Source organism: Lissotriton helveticus (genome assembly GCF_964261635.1).
Source record: "Lissotriton helveticus chromosome 1_1 unlocalized genomic scaffold, aLisHel1.1 SUPER_1_unloc_66, whole genome shotgun sequence".
In the NCBI taxonomy this organism is placed as follows: Eukaryota; Metazoa; Chordata; class Amphibia; order Caudata; family Salamandridae; genus Lissotriton; species Lissotriton helveticus.
In genome coordinates this window covers 703,175-723,351 of record NW_027611710.1, presented here as the reverse complement: position 1 = coordinate 723,351, position 20,177 = coordinate 703,175, and the positions used below count along the sequence as shown (strand labels likewise).

General features: G+C 46.4%; 1 protein-coding gene across 1 annotated transcript in view; it reads left to right on the top strand.

Annotated features, from left to right (window-relative positions):
* LOC144806363 (uncharacterized) overlaps positions 1 to 12,899 on the top strand; it is a 58,844-nt gene extending 45,945 nt beyond the window's left edge. The window contains exon 3 of the mRNA XM_078672737.1: positions 10,817 to 12,899. Within this exon, the coding sequence (XP_078528863.1) occupies positions 10,817 to 11,779 (963 nt within the window). The 3' untranslated portion in view covers positions 11,780 to 12,899. The remainder of the gene's footprint in view (positions 1 to 10,816) is intronic.
* The last annotated feature ends 7,278 nt before the right edge of the window (positions 12,900 to 20,177 follow it).

The following is a 20,177-nucleotide window of genomic DNA, read 5'->3' as shown; positions in this document are numbered from 1 at the left end:
AGGCACAATTGCAGGCGAGATCGGGGGCACATGTAAGGCACGCCAAGGAGCGAGTGGAGCGACCGGTTCTGACCAGGTCAGGACGGTCACAGCTCTTCACCTCGCGGGACTTCCCTTATGTTTACGAGTGGGAGGGAGGAGCTGCTGGGAGGCGGGAGCGGGGTGGCGAGGTCCAGGGATGCTGGAGGGAACGGGGGTGGGGCCGCGGGGGAGCAGCGTCAGGGAGCGGGGACGGTTAAGAAGCACAACAAATGGCACCAAAACAATGCAGGCGAGATCGGGGGCACAATCTGGCACAAATACAGGTTAATAAATAATATCGATACGATACCAGGCACAATTGCAGGCGAGATCGGGGGCACAAGTAAGGCACAGCAAGGAGCGAGTGGAGCGACCGGTTCTGACCAGGTCAGGAGGGTCACAGCTCTTCACCTCGCGGGACTTCCCTTATGTTTAGCAGTGGGAGGGAGGAGCAGCTGGGAGGTGGGAGCGGGGTGGCGAGGTCCGGGGATGCTGGGGGGAACGGGGGTGGGGCCGCGAGGGAGCAGCGGCAGGGAGCGGGAAGGGTTAAGAAGCACAACAAATGTCACCAAAACAATGCAGGCGAGATCGGGGGCACAATCTGGCACAAATACAGGTTAATAAACAATATCGATACGATACCAGGCACAATTGCAGGCGAGATCGGGGGCACAAGTAAGGCACACCAAGGAGCGAGTGGAGCGACCGGTTCTGACCAGGTCAGGACGGTCACTGCGCTGCATCTTACTGCACTATGAGGAATCTACACACTGCACTGCACCTTACTGCACCATAAGGAATCTACACACTGCACTGCATCTTACTGCACCATGAGGAATCTACAAACTGCACTGCATCTTACTGCACCATAAGGTATCTACACACTGCACTGCATCTTACTGCACCATGAGGAATCTACACACTGCACTGCATCTTACTGCACTATGAGAAACCTGTCACACTGCACTGCATCTTACTGCACCATAAGGAATCTACACACTGCACTGCATCTTACTGCACCATGAGGAATCTACACACTGCACTGCATCTTACTGCACCATAAGGAATCTACAAACTGCACTGCATCTTACTGCACCATGAGGAATCTACACACTGCACTGCATCTTACTGCACCATGAGGAATCTACACACTGCACTGCATCTTACTGCACTATGAGAAACCTGTCACACTGCACTGCATCTTAGTGCACTATGAGAAACCTGTCACACTGCACTGCATCTTACTGCACCATGAGGAATCTACACACTGCGCTGCATCTTACTGCACCATGAGGAATCTACACACTGCCCTGAATCTTACTGCACTGTGAGGAATCTACACACTGCACTGCACCTTACTGCACCATGAGGAATCTACACGCTGCGCTGCATCTTACTGCACCATGAGGAATCTACACACTGCACTGCATCTTACTGCACCATGAGGAATCTACACACTGCACTGCATCTTACTGCACCATGAGGAATCTACACACTGCACTGCATCTTACTGCACCATGAGGAATCTACACACTGCACTGCATCTTACTGCACCATGGGGAATCTACACACTGCACTGCATCTTACTGCACTATGAGAAACCTGTCACTGCACTGCATCTTACTGCACCATGAGGAATTTACACACTGCACTGCATCTTACTGCACTATGAGGAATCTACACACTGCGCTGCATCTTACTGCACCATGAGGAATCCACACACTGCGCTGCATCTTACTGCACCATGAGGAATCTACACACAGCACTGCATCTTACTGCACTGTGAGGAATATTTGCACTCTTTGCTCGGCTGTCCCTGTTAATTTGTTGACTTGCACAACCCTATCCCTATGTCTGAAGCATGTCCCGCAGTCAATTGAGTGTCAGTGCTACCCTGCTACCCCGTGCCACTTCACTCCCTTTGCCAATGTTTCCATCTCTCAGACTTAGCAGAAGCTTCAGTCACTGCAATAGTTTCCTTTGGCATAGGTTGGCTTGTGGCATTATCTGCTGCAGAGATTGTGTGTGTGTGGGCACAGACCTTGGGTCTGGCAGGGTGCAGGCTTGTCAAGCAGTGGAACGTACGTGCCTGTGTTTTTAATGTACCTCTGCAGGAGGAGGTGTGTCTGCAGGGTTGGTGTGTGTACCTGAGTCTAGGGTAGGGTTGTCTTTGTAGGCTTTGTATGTGCCTTTATGAGGCTTGTCTGCAGTGTGTCTATTTGCAGGGTGTCTGTCTTGGCAGATGTTGGTGGGGCTGTCAGTCACTCTTCTTGGCCTCTCTTCTCTATACACATATCTTTAGGATCACTGGCTGAAAATACGGTCTGCTCAGTGCACAATAGTCGGGTACTACTGGGCACACAGCAGACATCTGAGCAACGTCACATGTGAAGTTCTACTTCTTCTCCATAGTTTGAAGAATTAGCCGGGTCTGAGTGAGACTTCAGCTCCAACTCCAAATGTGTGAGTGACCGAAGCACCCAGAATCACGTGTGTGACAATGCTACAAAGGGTTGCTGCACTCTCTCATCATTCGTCGATGAGGAGTGTACTATGATACAGGAGTCATCCAGGTGGCTTCTTCCATCATGTAGGTGGTGCACTTGTTCCTTGTGTTGTGGGTTTTGTCCAAGAGCGACAATATGCGTTGTGTGTTGTCGTTGTTGGAGAGGATGTTGATGTAGTGGGCACAGATGATGTTGGCCGGTGGGGTTATGTAAGTGTTGATGAAGGTCCTGCTGAGGGTTGAACCTTGAGGTGCTCCGCAGATGAGATTTCCGGTTTCCAAAGAGTTTGGCGTCAGATTGACTGTCTGAGTTACTTTTGTCAGAAAGGAGCAAATCTGTCACTGGCAGGTCCTTAAATCCCGATCTTGTGAAGGTGCCCTGCGGCGTCGGGATGAACTGTGGGCACCCTCGGATGGAGTACCAGCCCTCTCCCTGTTGCCTCCCTCATGGATTGGACTTTGGTGGCCCCCTGTGCCCTCCTCTGATGACTCTGGAGGGTGGCAACGGCATGCCTCCTGCGTGACTGTGGTGGTGGTGGTGGTGTTGGTGATCGTCGCAATGGGGACTGGGTATGAGGGGATGGCGTCGTTCCCTGGCGCTGTGGTGATGCCTGTGGTTGTGGATTTGGTGGCTGTGATTGCGCCGAGCTTGTGGTCCCTGCAGGCATGCTTTCCTCCTCATGTTGCCTCTCCTCTGGCCTGGCTGTCTTTGCTCTGTACCCTCTGCAGCACTGCGAGATGTCTCGCCTCTAATGACACAAATGTAGATATACTCACTGCTCTGTCTGCATTTGAATTACATTAAACATCATGCCTACAGATCACAGTGGTTGTCCTGACATAGCCAATTACTTTAACAAGCTATTGTGTTTGCTAGCCTGATTGTCCTATACATAAGTTCACTCTGACTACATCCCCCATAATGCATAGCAGGTAATGAGTAAGACATGGAGTGGAGTGGGAGCCCCTATGCCACTATGGGGATTGGGGTTGGGGAGGGGGTAGCACAGCATGCTGGGCATGCTTCTTACCTTGTTTCCTTGCTGCTCTGCCAGAGCTGTCTGCGTCTCCCACGCCACTCACACTCCCCGGCTGGATGGTGGACTCCACCATCAGTTCCAGTGGTGTTGGTGCTGGTGCTCTGTTCTTTCCTCCACCTGTTTTGGCAGCCTGCCTCTGCCTCTCTGCCATCCTTGCTTTTGCTGTCTTCCTGAGGTCGTACCACCTCTTCCTGACGTCCTCAATGGTACGCTGGGTCACACCTATGGCATTTATTTTGTCCCGAATGCCACTCTAGATTTGCCTCTTCTGTGATTCGAGTGGGCTGGGTATGCTCAGATGTGAGTCCCAGGCTCTCCACACCACTGGAGTCAAGCTATCCAGGCTGATGAAGGCTGATAGCCAGAAACCGGTCCTTGGATGCTTGATTCCGGTCTGGGAAAGACATGGCTTGGTAGTTCGGACTGGACTGTTCCCATGAGGCACAGGGTCAGAGCTGATTTGCATATAGCCAGTGTCTAACCCAGGGTGGTGTGGAGTGCAAAAAAACGATGGACTTAGGCCCAGATCTTTGTACTGGGGTGAATGTATGACATTGTTCGACATTCTGTCCATCAACTGTGTTTTTTGCAATTTTCACCCCGAGTGTGCTGGGTATGCTCAGACGTGAGTCCCAGGCTCTCCACACCACTGGAGTCAAGCTATCCAGGCTGATGAAGGCTGATAGCCAGAAACCGGTCCGTGGTTGCTTGATTCCGGTATGGGAAAGACATGGCTTGGTAGTTCGGACTGGACTGTTCCCATGAGGCACAGGGTCAGAGCTGATTTGCATATAGCCAGTGTCTAACCCAGGGTGGTGTGGAGTGCAAAAAAACAATGGATTTAGGCCCAGATCCTTGTACTGGGGTGAATGTATGACATTGTTCTACATTCTGTCCATCAACTGTGTTTTTTGCAATCTTCTGTGATTCGGACACCTGGTGGGACTGCGGTCCAAAAAACCTGTGATGGTCCTGGCTGACATTCTTAGTTTTCTTGTTGGTAGCTGTGAGGCTCTGTGGCTTCTGGCTCCTCAGTTCACCTGACTGCCTGCCTCACAGTGAGCTCCAGGTCCTGTGCAGCTGCCTGGGTGTGGCCACTTCCTGTTTGGGAGGTGATTGTGTGACACAGGATTGGCTGATTCATCGAATTACAAATGTTTAAATTACCGAATCGGTATTTACCGATTCGGTAATTAATTCTGTAATTCCGATTCGGTATTAGAATTTCGGTATTTTTGTTTTTTACCGATTCGTTCCGATTCGGTATTTATTACCGAATTTTAACGAATCGGTAATGTTTACCGATTTTTTATCTACATCGCATATACCGAATTCTTAATACCGATTCGGTAAAATTTGGTATTAAGGATTAGGTATTCTTGATTTACCTACATATGGCCCTTTGTCGGGTCCTATTGTTGCTTAATCTTTTTGTTTTTGGTAAGGATGATTTTTTTTTAGATGTCTATAACTTGAAACACTGTAGAAGGGACCTATGCTTCCTTTAGGCTGTGCGCGTGTTCATTATCGCATGCGAGAGCGCCTTCTAATACGTGACGTCAGTATGCCTGTTGAGCAAGTCTGGTTTTAGGGTTGTGCAGTGTGTTCAGCAATTTTAAGGAAAATGGCAAAATGACTCTGGTGATTAATGTTCCTGCAGGAGAGAGATGGAACTCTGTATAGTGGCAGTTTTGAGTTTTTATAAACTAGTGTAGAGGGTTAATACGCCTGCTGCAAAGGACGTGTACCATGCAAATCACAGAGCTGAATTTATGTGGATGGCTCAAGTGGTTACTGCTTTTGTCACAGAGATCTTTTTGTTACTTGCAATTCATAGCTCACAATCCTAATATAGCACAGTGACCTATGAATTATCAAAGAGCTGCATGAAACTACACGGTATAGGTTAGAACGTTCTGCTTTTTTCCCGGGCTTTCATTATCCTAATGTTGCTAAAACGGTTTGCCTGGGCAGAAATAGAGTCTTATTAGTAATGCTAACCCCAACCATTTGAGCCTATGCCAACCACTGGAGCCAATCCCAACCACTGGAGCCAATCCCAACCACTGGGGCCAATCCCGCCAATCCCAACCACTGGAGCCAATCCCAACCACTGGAGCCAATCCCAACCACTGGAGCCAATCCCAACCACTGGAGCCAATCCCAACCACTGGAGCCAATCCCAACCACTGGGGCCAATCCCGCCAATCCCAACCACTGGAGCCAATCCCAACCACTGGAGCCAATCCCAACCACTGGAGCCAATCCCAACCACTGGAGCCAATCCCAACCACTGGAGCCAATCCCAACCACTGGAGCCAATCCCAACCACTGGAGCCAATCTCAACCACTGGAGCCAATCTCAACCACTGGAGCCAATCCCAACCACTGGGGTATGGTTTAAATCCTGAGTTTGTGCTTCTCCAGACTAAACACTCTTTTTATATACTGATATACACACATTTGATTCATTATCTCTGTGTCACGTAAAGTGCTCTGACACCATACTCTGGTATGAGTAGTACTATACAACAAATTAATGGTGTGTGAGAGGGGCGCTTGAGAGATGAAGTACACTGTTGGAGGGTGGTAGTGAGTGAATCTATGGAGAAAGAGGCCATTGGGGGATCGCTAAAAATGATTGACAGGTACGCCAGCACAGGCTCTATGAAAGTAGCGTGTTGCTCATCGTAGAGACATACGATATATACCATGAGCTCAGTGTTTGACAGGGCTGCCTTTTAAGGATATCTCTAGACTCATTTACATTAATAAGTCAGTCGGCCTTTTTTTTTCTTCTAACAAAATGTACATAAACACTTTGCATAGGGTTTAATAATGCCCCCTTAATTGATAAGTGAATTCTTTGAATATATGATTTTTTTAAACAAAATATATAATTTTTTTTAATTTAAAATTGAATAACTGTTTTTATCTTAATGTAAAAGTATCACTGTACTTGGCGTCGATCCAGGTCGCGCCCTGCGCTTCGGTCAGCAGCCGCAGCTAGAGCTGGAAATGCACAGCTCCAATACTTGTGAGTGTTAGTGTGCCTCTGTTTGCAAGGGGTCGGAAGGTGTGATCAGTCAATGTTGAACAATGTGTGTTTTGCCTGGAAACAGAATCATGTTTCCCAAAGCAGTCACCCAGAGAAACAGGTGTTTAGTCCATGTCCGTCAAGAACTCCGGATTCCTGCCCTAGTCCGGCTTTTAGCTGATATCACTGAGGAGCGAATAAAATGTTAATGTTAGTTGGTATTTATATAGCGCTAAATCACCGTCAGGTCTCTTAGCGCTCGGGGGTAGGGCGTAGCTGCATAGACGACAGTCGTGTCAGGCGTGGAATAGGGTTAGACTGTGCTTATGGCTTCCCTAAACAAGATTGTTTTGAGCTGTTTTCTGAACTGGGGTAGGTTGGGTTCCTTTCGGAGTTCCGCAGTTAGCTGGTTCCAGAGCTGGGGGACAAGGACAGAGAAAGCTCTGCCCCCTTTTGAGGTGAGCTAAAGACAGCTGTTCAGTATTTAAGGCCACAGGGCAATAGTTGAGTAGGTCTGATAAGGCAGGCCAAGCTTAGAGCACCCCTACTATGTCTGATCCACTGCAGAGGCTCCAGTCCCAGCCTCTCTCCTGAGGGTGCCCTCAGCTCAGCCCCTCCTCACTCTGTCACCCCTTTCACCTACTGTCAGCAGCATCTCACTCATGCACTACCTTCCCCCCACTCCTCGTAGTCGGTCATACTCAAGGGCATCGTAGAGGGGGTAGGACTCATGTGTGTGGTCTTGGGAAGAGTTTCAGCATCTTGTGGCAGTGCCAGACCTGCATAGGGCAGGTTGGGGAGTAGTGAGCCGGATTAAGGAGTATTTTGGGCTCGGGATGTTAAGCAAGCCTTTCATCCTCCTGAGGTCGATGTACGCTTTTGTTACTGTAATGAGAATAAATGGCCAGGCATACCCATGTAAAATAGAGTTCCAAGAATCAGTCTGCTCTCACTAGAGGACACCAGGCATCAGACTGGATCTGGAAATTTTTGCGTAGCAGTACCCTTGCGCGTCGGTAGGTTTCGTCTGCGGCTCCGCGTCCGTCGTGGGCGTCGTGGGGGCCGTGATGATGTCGTCGAAGTACTTAGACGCCACCTCAGCATGCTGACGTCAGTTCTTAGACACAGCTTTTCCGCGCCAGAAACGCAGAGCTATGCTAAAACCAACATTGGTGCCATTGAAACTAGGGCCCTGAAAGGGGATGACCTTAACCCTAGATATCGGTTCGCAGAACGGGGAGGATGGGTGGGTCAGTAAGGAATCTATCACTAACTAATGTCTCTTACAGATATATCGTTACACAAGTAGTAACTTGTGCATCTGTAAGAGTCACGTTAGTGATGGATTCTTTACCTTAGAATAGATACCCCAGCAATACCAACCCCGGTGGTGGGTCTGCGAACCAATAATCACACCAGAAAGTCCTGGAGGACGGAACGGCCAAAGAAGCCATCCCTCCGGACTTGACTTTCCAGGCAGTAGTGTCTTGCAAACGTGTGCAGCAAGGCCCACGTAGCCGCCTGGCAAATGTCCTGCATCCCCACACTCCACTAACTAGGCACTTTGTCCGCAATAACTGTTGTAGAAGTGAGAGCCACGGCCTTGTGAGTGTCAGGCCATTATCTGACTTCTGATGAACCCCACAGAGTGAGTGAGCAGCCAAAGGGCAGTAGAGGCACCGAAGGACAGGAAATGAGATAAACTAGAAGATGAGAAATATGGAAAGGTAGAAATGCCGCATCACCTGTGAATAACTGACACCTCCTCCCGCTCTGCCAAATGCCCATCCAGGCACAAAGTGGCATCCTGGGCCCCAAATGGACAACGTCGTGCCAGATGCCATGTAATGTTGGAAAAGGGGGGAAACAGAGTAATATGCCCACATCTGCTGCAGCGATATGTCAGGTAAATTATTTGTTGTGATGGATTCTCTATGAGTACTAAATGACTGATCTCGTTGAATATTAAATTATATAAATCAATGTTTGTTTACCTTATCAGCGCTTATCATGTAAAGGACGGGCCTTACATTGAACCCCTCGTTCTGTTTTACACAAAAGCCCAAGAAGGAGCTGCATCTTACAGAACTTTATCTACTTTAGGAATACCTAAAGACTTGCTTTTTAAAGTTGTCTTCCGTGGCCAGAACCAGGTTCTGTATGCTTCACTAGTTTCAGGGAGATGGACAGATGTCATGGCGATAGGAAACCCCCCTCAACCCACAATAATGTTCCAATCTTCCAGGTTAGAAGAAACCAGAAATGCTTGAACCAAGGGAGCTATTGAAAGTGTCAAAGGTGACTTATGAACAGTGAGGTAAAGACAGGAGTTGGTATCTGAGATGATCTTAAGTGAATGTGGAAGAACGAGAAGAAGTGTGTAAATGGAGTTATTTTTGTTGTATACTTCGTCAAGGGTTACTGGAAATTTTACAGGCCAGCCTGATCCATCTCTTTTTCTAAACTCTATTGTTGTTTAGATGAAATCTTGACCATATGCGTCTATCTTAAGCTATACCTCAAGCACTTGGGTGCTCCGTGAGTGCCCTTACTTTGCTCAGTTACTCTGTAAACACTGGTAAATCACCTCCTTTACAGACATTAATAAAATTTCACCCGATCAACAGAACATTTAGTTAAATATCTGTGTATGATGAAATATTCCTTGCTAAGTTTCAAAAGCGATAAAGAAGAAGGGGGAGATTTACTAAGGTTTTGCACTGTGTTTGCGTCACAAAAGAGGCACAAAATGGCGCAAAATCTTTTTTCCTAATTTACTTTCCAGCGCTAAACTTGTTTAGCACTGGAAATAACGTTAAAGTAATGTAAGACTGCGCATAGCATTGTTTGGCATTACTTTGTGCCATGGGGGCGTGCCAAGGGTGCTGCATGGGTGTTCTCGTGCAACAACAAAACTAGGTGCAAGGAAGTAGAAATGCTTTCATTTCTTCTTCCTTTTCTGACTTTGCATGTGTACTGCACTGTGCAACACGTATACAAAATGGTAAAAGCTTTCCCTCGTGTCGAGGCATAGTAATTTGTACAGGAAGGGTGTCCTTCCTGTACAAAACCCATGCTGGACTCACAGACACATACACGCTAGCGCTCTGGTGCTAAGGTGTGTGCATGGCGCAGGCGCTCTGTAATCAGTGCCGGCGCAAGTGAAAGGAAAGGAGAGAGCCGTATCTCTGAAAATATGGTGCTCTCCTGATCCCTCCCTGTTGCGCCACGCAGCGCAGCCTCGCGGGGGAGGGCTGTGCTGCATTGTGTGGAGTGTCTTTTACAACCAGTTAAACATTGTGAATTCTTATTCCATTATGTTTCCATTTAGTAATTTTAAATATCTTTACATCCAACAGAAAACAAGCCTTGAATGTGTGAAATGACCATCAATAATGAAGCGAATGCTGTAACTCTTCAATAATAGCAGAAATAATGAACTCCAGTATTCAGGAAAACATCAGCGCAGTCGGCGACAGAGGAACCTGCACACAAACTGACAGATCCCGGGTGAAGCATCAAGGGCAGGTCAGTGATTGTAAGAGGCTGAGCTGTGCACCTCCACGCCACAAGACGAAGAAATGACCTTAGGAAAATTAAGGCAACAACAATAACAAACCGCCTCCTGTATAAACAAGTGTCCAACACCAGCTTTGATCATCGGATCGGTATGATGTGATTACCACAGTGCTCTATTTTATAAAATGATGACAGGCCATCATTCCGTGCTCTAGGAGAATTGTAAACTCTTTCCTGACAAACCACAGTAACCAGAGAAGAGCACAACAGAGCGGAGCTGGACAACTGACGGGTAAAGGAAAGAGGAGTTCTTGTATCTACAATATAACAGACTGTCCCAATTTGCACCGGCCAGAAGGAAGATACATCTTTACCCGCAATCGTGCATAGCCATAATCCAATCTAAAGGCACAATCGCCTACAAAGGCACCTTCTATGTATTAGGAGTGTGGTAAATATTTGGTGGCTATTGTATTTTATTGTTAAAACATAAATCAAACGTGTAAAATACCGCAAACATATTAAATGTGTGAGAAAAACACAAGTGCTTTATCAGCCATGTTGGCCCATCAGGAAATACAATCATGGGATGTAGACAAATATATACCCGACCCAGAGACACTAACCAAGAAAGAAGAATCCTACACATGCAGCATGAGCTTTAGTTTGTCATCACTACTCAAGCTTCATCAGCACACGTACACAGGACAAAAACCATTCAAGTGCAGTGAATGTGCAAAGTGCTTTAGTCGATTATCAGAGCTACAAAGACATCAGCGAATACACACAGGGGAAAAACCATTCAAGTGCAGTGAATGTGCAAAGTGCTTTAGTGAGTTATCAAGCCTTCGAAAACATCAGCGAACACACGCAGGAGAAAAGCCATTCAAGTGCAATGAATGTGAAAAGTGCTTTAGTCAGTTATCATACCTTCAAAGTCATCAGCAAACACACACAGGGGAAAAGCCTTTTAAATGCAGTGAATGTGTGAAGAGCTTTAGTGGGTTATCACGCCTTAAAAGACATCAGCAAACACACACGGGGGAAAAACTCTATCATTGTAGTGAATGTGACAGTAGTTTTCGCGTCTCGTCTTCATTAAGGTATCATCAGCGAACTCACACAGGAGAAAAACCATTCAAGTGCTGTGAATGTACAAAGTGCTTTAGTCGGGTATCACACCTTCAAAGACATCAGAGAACACACACGGGGGAAAAACCATTCAAGTGCAGTGAATGTACAAAGTGCTTTAGTCGGGTATCACACCTTCAAAGACATCAGAGAACACACACAGGGGAAAAACCATTCAAGTGCAGTGAATGTGTGAAGAGCTTTAGTCAATTATTACACCTTCAAAGACATGAGCGAACACACACAGGGGAAAAACCATTCAAGTGCAGTGAATGTGCAAATTGCTTTACCCAGTTATCTGACCTTCAACGTCATAATCGAACACACACAGGGGAAAAACCATTCAAGTGCAGTGAATGTGCAAAGTGCTTTAGCCAGTTATCAGACCTTCAACGTCATAATCGAACACACACAGGGGAAAAACCATTCAAGTGCAGTGAATGTGCAAAGTGCTTTAGTCGGTTATCACACCTTCAAAGTCATCAGCGAACACACACACAGGGGGAAAACATAGAATGGCACTGAAAGTGTGCAGGGCTTTTGTCAATTTTCGATCCCACACAGCCCTCAGTGAATACACTCCTTCATTTAACTCATATGGAAATAATGCTAGAGATGCAGAGATTCCGAAAAGAATTTAAGAACATCAAAAATAATATTGACCCATCTGAGGACATAGACAAGAGCAGAACAGTGCAGTTATTGTGAGAGGAATGAATTACGGAAAAAGATAAAATTCAAATTATGTGGGACTTTGAAATACCAGTTGATACAAGACCTGACTAGCAGTAAAGAAGAAAAACAGATAACAGTATTTGCAGAATTATAAAATTGTTTGTTTCCAGTGATTGTTCACTTCCGTACACATAGAAAAGTGACATGATGTACCAGGATACACAGTGGGAGACAAGCACAATGTGGATTAAAAGAAAAGAAAAATTCTTGATTTTTAGTTGGTGAAGAAGAGATACAAAGAAAAACATTCAATCGCACCTGACCACACTACCTGTAAAAGCAACACTGAACAACACTGGGACTAACAGGGGTATTTTCAGCTAACTTGTCGGATTAGTGATAAAACGTATAAACCCAACACACCCAGAGTGGACATGTTGTCAGAGCTCTGGAGATGGAAGCTTCATTGGTAAAATGTATGTATTACTATTAACAAATGCCACTGCAGTATATGTAATGAACTAAAGCGAAGCACAGGTGTTCAAGAAATAACCTATTTTCAGATATAAAAGAGCACATACCTTGTTTTTAAGTAACGTTTGCTGCATCTTTTACACACTGTTGTCGGTTGATGGATCAGCTCGTGACTCAGGCCTTATTACTAAGTGCGACCCGTGGCTCCTCTCCGACTTGGCTCTCCCTATTCATTTTGTGACTCGCCAAACTCTACTTTTGACCAGAATTGAGCCACTGTAAGCAGCAGACTCAGTTTCAAAACAAGAAATATAAAATAATGTAAAAATAATTTTTCGGTTATAGTTTTTATACATCATATGTTTTTCCCACTATCAGTTTGTAACTAAACTCTGAATTGACTGAAAGTGTAAATATTTTTAAACAGAGCTGTGGAACTTGGAAATTACATTTTTAAACGGTTTTCAGCGAATAAATAAAATGTACTTTTAATTTGCTTTTGTTTCCTGCCGTTATTCTTTATCCAGCCCCTAAGCCCCAAACTGTTTCACATTTACAATATATTAAGCAATAGAAGGGCTAATTTTGTCAAGTTCTCTGTTCCTCTCTTGCACCACTCACACAAACACTCAGAGGCCTGTGTCTGCAGTGCTGGGGTTCAAAGTAACAATTACCAGTTGCAAACTAAGGATCTAGGTGAAACTGAGTCCCGTTTCTAGATAATAGTGGGGGGACCCCTTAAACTGTGGCAACCCCCCCACCCCCGACTTTTGCCGTGCTGATAAAGCAATATTGAAATTGAGTAATTTATGATAAAATGAGAGAAAGAGAAGAAGAGAGCGAGGTGCAGGATATATTAAAGAAAATGAAAAAAAAACATGAGTTTACCCTGTTCTGTGTACAAGCATTGTACGTAAACAAGTTGTGCTGTGCGTTGTGAACAGGCTGTCACCCCCTTTGTATGTAAATGAGCTTCTGTGACGAGACACCCCAGACTCCCATTTCTTCTAGCGCAGATGATAATTTGAGCACTGTAAGGTGATCGCAAAGAAGGGCTATGTTGAGAAATAATCGCCTTCCGGATCACACAGTTGTGATTATGTAGTTCTTTATTAGTTTTTTTTACTTGAATTTGCAGCAATTCTCCAGGTTACTTTTTCTCAGTATTACGCTTCAGGTCGCTCATAGCGCTCCATCAGTTGAACGTGAGATTTGATGTAGGATTTGTTGTTAGTGTCCCTAGACCATGTCCCAATCCCTTTGTCCTTGATTTGTCGGCATGGGTTTTGTCCACATACTGGTCTAGGATGGGCCTTCTCAAGGTAGAAGGCACTGTAATAGGAATAATGAATCAGACATACATGAAATTGTATGTAAACAAATATGTGCCTTTCAGTTATCAGGCACCACCAGACTCACATCTACACATGTAATTGAGCACCAGACTAAAATGACTCCTCACTGTATAAATATGTGCCATCAGTAATCAGGCTGATGGTTCCGCTGATGCCCACAGCAAATAAAGTTTTGGGACTGTTGGCCTAAATTTTAACTGCTGAAGTTTCACGCAATTTCGCTGATGCGCTGTAACGACTGGGTTTTTGGATTACTCGGTGGCCATCTATAATGGCTGCCTCAGCCGTTACGCAAACACACTCTTCTCAGGCCGCTATTTACAAGATACTTAGAAGACTCACCTGAGAAGGCGATTATTAGCTATTTACAAGCCTATATATATATATATATATTTAGAGGTATAACTAACATCTAGGGGATCCCTTATCTTATATTTACATAGAGCTCTGAGTACTTACCTGATTTATAGTCGCCAGACTGTTACTTACTTCTCTTTATAGTCGCCAGACTTCTCTTTATAGTCGCCAGACTTCTCTTTATAGTCGCCAGACTGTTACTTACTTCTCTTTATAGTCGCCAGACTTTTCTTTATAGTCGCCAGACTTTTCTTTATAGTCGCCAGACTGTTACTTACTTCTCTTGGGGTCAATTCTATTCTACACTTCCTGTCGGTATACCTTTTGTCTGCCAGCAGGATATCCTATTATGGACGACGGCACACCTATAGTGTGCCGACGCTAATAACTAGTTCTCAATTTAGAAGAGTTGTAGCATTGTAATATCTGAGAGTTCCCTCCAGCCAAAGGCTACACTATCTCCCATGTCTCAGTTACCTGCTGGAAGGGTCCGACTCACCTTCCAACCCGCCAGTATCTGGTTGAAGAAAAAGGTTAGTCCTGTCTAAGAAACAACACTCAAAATATCGGCATTGGACATTATTGCGTTTATTCTCTACTTAGACATAATCATAATCATAGAAAGTTAGAATCATAGAAAGTTAAACATTATCGCGAGTAGTCTGCATCTACAACCTAAAAGGGAGGAAAGGTGTACGATTATTAGATATATGTATTCTACACTAACTCAGAACGCCTCACCTTATACGTGCGTCTTTCCATCTCAGCAGCGGAGCTGATCCCTCTCTCCCTCTCGGGTCTTCACTCGCTTTCGGGGCTCTGCTCTCCCACTCTGGCTCACGGATACACGTCTGCACCGCTACACCTCGTCTACGCTGCCTTGGCTCTGAAACTCGAACCCTCTTCTGGATTACGTCTCGGCTTCTACCACTCCTGCAGTTTGAATCTCACAGGGCTCTTGATCTCTTCCTCCTCTTAGTTACAAGCTAGTAGTTAATCACCAGCCCTTTGAACATCTTCATCTGTCTGCTCCGCACGTAGCTCTCTCACCCTTGTCTCGCTACTCTTCGACAATATCTCTCTCCCTTTCTCTACGGAAATTTCCAGTCCTAGGCCGACTCCCACCGAATTCCTGTACCAGCCTCCGGGGTCCCACGCCGTTAGCAGTGGCCACCTGCGTATTGCGTCTACCACCAGGGAGCAAAATACATTCTTTCGATAAGAGCCGGTCTCGGCCGGTTTCTAACTAGTGAATAATAGTTCTTCTCTAAACATGCCCTTTGCTCTCCAAGCGCCTCACACAGACGAGTCGCCCATCTAAAATGGATGAGACAGTCATCCAAAATGGCTGCTCTCTGGTTTTGGGCCTACTGGCCTAACTATCGATTAAAAGGCATTAAACTCTAATAAAGCACTCGGTTAAATCCCTATTTCTAAATGGAAGGGTTATTTGAATTAAAGGATAGCATCATATAGTCGACATCATCCCCGGAAATAATCCGGGCGGTACATGCGCACAGCTTATAATATTTGTGGATATTGCACACTGTAAGCAGATCACTGAAGATCACCCTTAAGTAGTAACTAGGTCAAAACAGAGGGGGTCTTTTATGAGCCCCTGCATCACTTTTGCACCACCGGTGCGCCACTTTTTGTGACGCACCAGTGGCGTTAAGGATGTGCAATTATTATTATAATTGCATTTATTGAGCGCACAGCTACCCGGAGGTTTCCCGGCGCTAAAGCATACAGAAGATGAACCAGTAGAGAAGACTATGGGCATGCAAGTTAAGTGTTAAAAAGCCAGGTCTTGATGCCTTTGCGGAATGTCATATAGCAGACTTCCGAGCGCAGGAATTGGAGCATAGAGTTCCATAGGGAAGGAGCCAGTAAGGCGAACGAACGTCCACCCATTTTGGCTCTGTTGACCCGCGGAATCTGAAACTTGTTTTGGGTAGAAGATCTTAGCGTGCGGGAGGGAACATATTGCTGAACCAAAGCGGACAGGTATTTCGGAGCTTTATCCATTTTACTACGGTGCATAATGCAGAGGGCTTTAAATTTGATTCGGCTCTCAATTCGCAGCCAATGCAGTTTGCGCAGATGGGTAGTAGCCGAAGACCTGACTGGTAAGTTACCGATCAGGCGAACAGCCATGTTCTGAACCACCTGAAGTTTCTTTATTACCTCCTTACAGGCGCCCAGAAGTAGAACGTTCCCGTAGTCCATCCGTGAGATGACAAGGGCTTGGACCACGGTTCTCAGAGTATCAGCTGGAAACATCCATGTGATTTTTCTAAGCCACCTGATGATGGTGGTACAGGTGGCAGAGACCTTTACAACATGTTGCTTCAGTGACAGCTGGTTGTCAAGCAGAACCCCGAGATTACGGGCTGAGTCTGAGGGGGTGGGTAACGGGCCCATCTGCGGAGGCCAATGTTGTGGGCCCCACAAAGATGTATTGGGACCGAATAGGAGCAGCTCTGTTTTGTCCCCATTTAGTTTTAGTTTATGTCTGTGGATCCAGTTGGAGATCTGTTCCAAACCAGACTGCAAGGAAGACGTGGGAGAGTGATTATTGGTGGAAAGTGAGTAGACGATTTGAGTGTCGTCGGCATAAGAATATATTGTGAGGCCCGCTTGCTCTGCCAAGAAAGCAAGAGGTCTCACATAAAGGTTGAAAAAGAGGGGACTGAGAATAGACCCCTGTGGAACACTGTGAGCGGAAGAATAGATAGAAGAAACAGAAGTAGAGGAGAAGACTTGAAAGGTGCGATTAGAAAGAAAACTAGCGATCCAGGCCAGGGCTGTCCCGTCAATCCCCACGGATTGCAGGGTGGACAGCAGGATGGAATGGGAGACGGTGTCAAATGCGGCACAAAGCAAGATGAGTGCCACAGTCTCCCCGTTGTCCACCTGTCTTCTGATGGTCTCAGACACACCAAGGAGCGTGGTCTCCGTGGAGAAACCAGCCCTGAACCCAGATTGAGAACAGTGAAGAAGGTGGAAAGATTCAACGTAAGAGGTAAGAAGAGAATTAACATGTTTTTCGAGAATCTTAGAATAGCAGGAGAGGAGAGAGATAGGACGAAAGTTAGAAGGGTTGTTAGGGTCCGCATTGGCCTTTTTTAGCAGTGGAACCACCATCGCGTGTTTCCATTCATTAGGGACTATAGCCTCACCCAATGAGGCATTCAACATATCTAAAATGATCGGAAGTAGGTCTGGATCCAGAGTGCACAGTATTTGAGGGGACAAAGGATCAAGGGGGGAGCCCGATTTTATTTCATGTAAGTATTTTTGGAGGAGCAGGAGAGATATTGGCTCCCAAGAGTGAAGTGGGGAAAGCGTGTGAATACCATCAGCAGCAGCAACGAAACAGGGGGTTGGAAGTACGGGCTCAGGGGTGGTAGAAACATTGGGAGTGGCGCCAAGGATAGCATAAATTTTGTCAATTTTATCCAGAAAGAATTTTGCCAGAGCATTGCATTGTGGAGTATCCAAGGAAGGGTCTTTTGGTGCAGAGGACATGCCAGAAAGATCTTTTACTAATTTGAACAGAGCCTTTGGCCTATTTTGGGCCTTGAGTATAGTAGTGTTTGCATGATTAGCTCTGGCAGTGTCACAGGCAGAGTGGTATGCCTGGAGGGCAGCCTTGTAGTTTAATTTCTTAAGTGTGCAATAGTCAGAGCGCCATATGCGCTCCAGCTTCTTGCAACGGGATTTTTCCTGGCGAAGTGAATTGTTAAACCAGGGAGCTGGTGGGTGATGCATCTGTGACTTATTCCTCTGGGTTGGCAGACACAAATCTAGGGCTGTTGTCAGCCAGGAATTGACCACAGATACCTCCTTGGTAGAGATAGTGGGAAACGTTGGTTTGGAGTTGTCAAGGCAGAGGTTTAGTTTGTCTATATCTAATCGTTTCCAATTCCTACTAGCTTTATGAGGGTGAGAGCTAGAGGAATTGTTGTGAGCTGATATCTTGATTGAAAAGTTAACGATAAAGTGATCAGACCAAATAACAGAAGAGGAAGAGTGATGAGTAATACAGTTGAGGTTCGAAATAATGGAATCCAATAAATTGCCAGCTTTATGGGTAGGGCCAGAGTTGTGTAGGTGGAGGTCCAGGGCAGCTAAGTCCTGAAGTAAGCGCATGCTAATGGAACAAGATGTGAGATTAAAATGAATATTTAAGTCTCCCACTATAAGAAAGTTAGTGGATTGTAAAATGAGAGGGGCAATGAGCTCAGGAAGAGAGGAAGCCCATGTGTTGGCCGAACCCGGGGGACGGTAGATCAGGGTTCCAGTCAAGGTGAAATGGGGAGTGAGAGAGAGTTTAAAAAGGCCAGCTTCGCAATTTGGAAAATCTAAGTCATCCCATTTGCAAGAAAATTCTCTTTTAAAAATTATCGCTATACCTCCTCCCTCCTTGAGAACACGATTTCTCCCCAGATAGGTGTAGTTATTAGGGAGAGCCATGGCAATGTCAGGACCGGAGCTATCGTTAAGCCACGTTTCCGTTACAAACATGGCAACAGGACTTGCCGACTCGAGAAGGTCAAAGATATCTCTTTTGTGTTTAGAGAGAGATCGGCAATTTATGCTGATAAAGTTCATAGCAGAGGAAGCCAGATGCGTGACATGAGTAGTAGTCCAGAAAGAAGCGGACATGGAGTCTGTGACCGAGGGGATTGAGTCAAGGGTAAGGGCGCAGTCATGACATTTTAATGGAGCGTCGTGGCAATTAAAAATTGGGGCAAAGGTACAGGAAGGGGTCTGTAAAGCCAATAAGTCAGAGCGGGAGTATGTTATGTGGCCAGGGGCAGATGGAGTAGCCCCTGGTCCCGTTCTGGCGCGGACGGGCGCAGACGGGCAGGACTTTGGCACGACTTCGGCGCGAAGTCGGTGCTCCCGTTGCGCTCGTCCGCTGCGCTTCGTCCACTGCGTCATTAAGTACCTTATTGGAGGGTACACACTTCAGCACACTAGCCCGCTAACCTGCCAATGAGCTTGCAGGGCGGAAGTGAGTGTGTGAGGCCGGAAGAGTCTTGCTCGAATGGCCCCGCCGCTGCAAACGGCACAAGCCGTGGCGGATCGGTGCTTAGAGCGGAGGTTTCCCAGGAAAGAGCGTTGTGCCGAAGAGCGGCGTTATTGCAGGTAAAATCGTTTTCAAAATCAACCAAATTACCAGGTAGTGTGTAGCGCCAAGGAGCAGCACATAAATTAAAACACAAGAAATTAGTTAAAATACATGCGCACAGCCTTAGCGGCCAATTGCACCAACTGTCAGCCCCCAACTGAGGCTGTACTGATGTTTAAGTAGCCTCCAGCCTCTTCAGCACACTAGCCCGCTAACCTGCCAATGAGCTTGCAGGGCGGAAGTGAGTGTGTGAGGCCGGAAGAGTCTCGCTCGAATGGCCCCGCCGCTGCAAACGGCACAAGCTGTGGCGGATCGGTGCCTAGAGCGGAGGTTTCCCAGGAAAGAGCGTTGTGCCGAAGAGCGGCGTTATTGCAGGTAAAATCGTTTTCAAAATCAACCAAATTACCAGGTAGCGCGTAGCGCCAAGGAGCAGCACATAAATTAAAACACAAGAAATTAGTTAAAATACATGCGCACAGCCTTAGCGGCCAATTGCACCAGCTGTCAGCCCCCAACTGAGGCTGTACTGATGTTTAAGTAGCCTCCAGCCTCTTCAGCACACTAGCCCGCTAACCTGCCAATGAGCTTGCAGGGCGGAAGTGAGTGTGTGAGGCCGGAAGAGTCTCGCTCGAATGGCCCCGCCGCTGCAAAGGGCACAAGCCGTGGCGGATCGGTGCCTAGAGCGGAGGTTTCCCAGGAAAGAGCTTTGTGCCGAAGAGCGGCTTTATTGCAGGTAAAATCGTTTTCAAAATCAACCAAATTACCAGGTACCGCGTAGCGCCAAGGAGCAGCACATAAATTAAAACACAAGAAATTAGTTAAAATACATGCGCACAGCCTTAGCGGCCAATTGCACCAACTGTCAATGTTGCGGCATATTTACGAAGTGAAACATTGCTGGAGTTGCGTCACTTTCGTGACA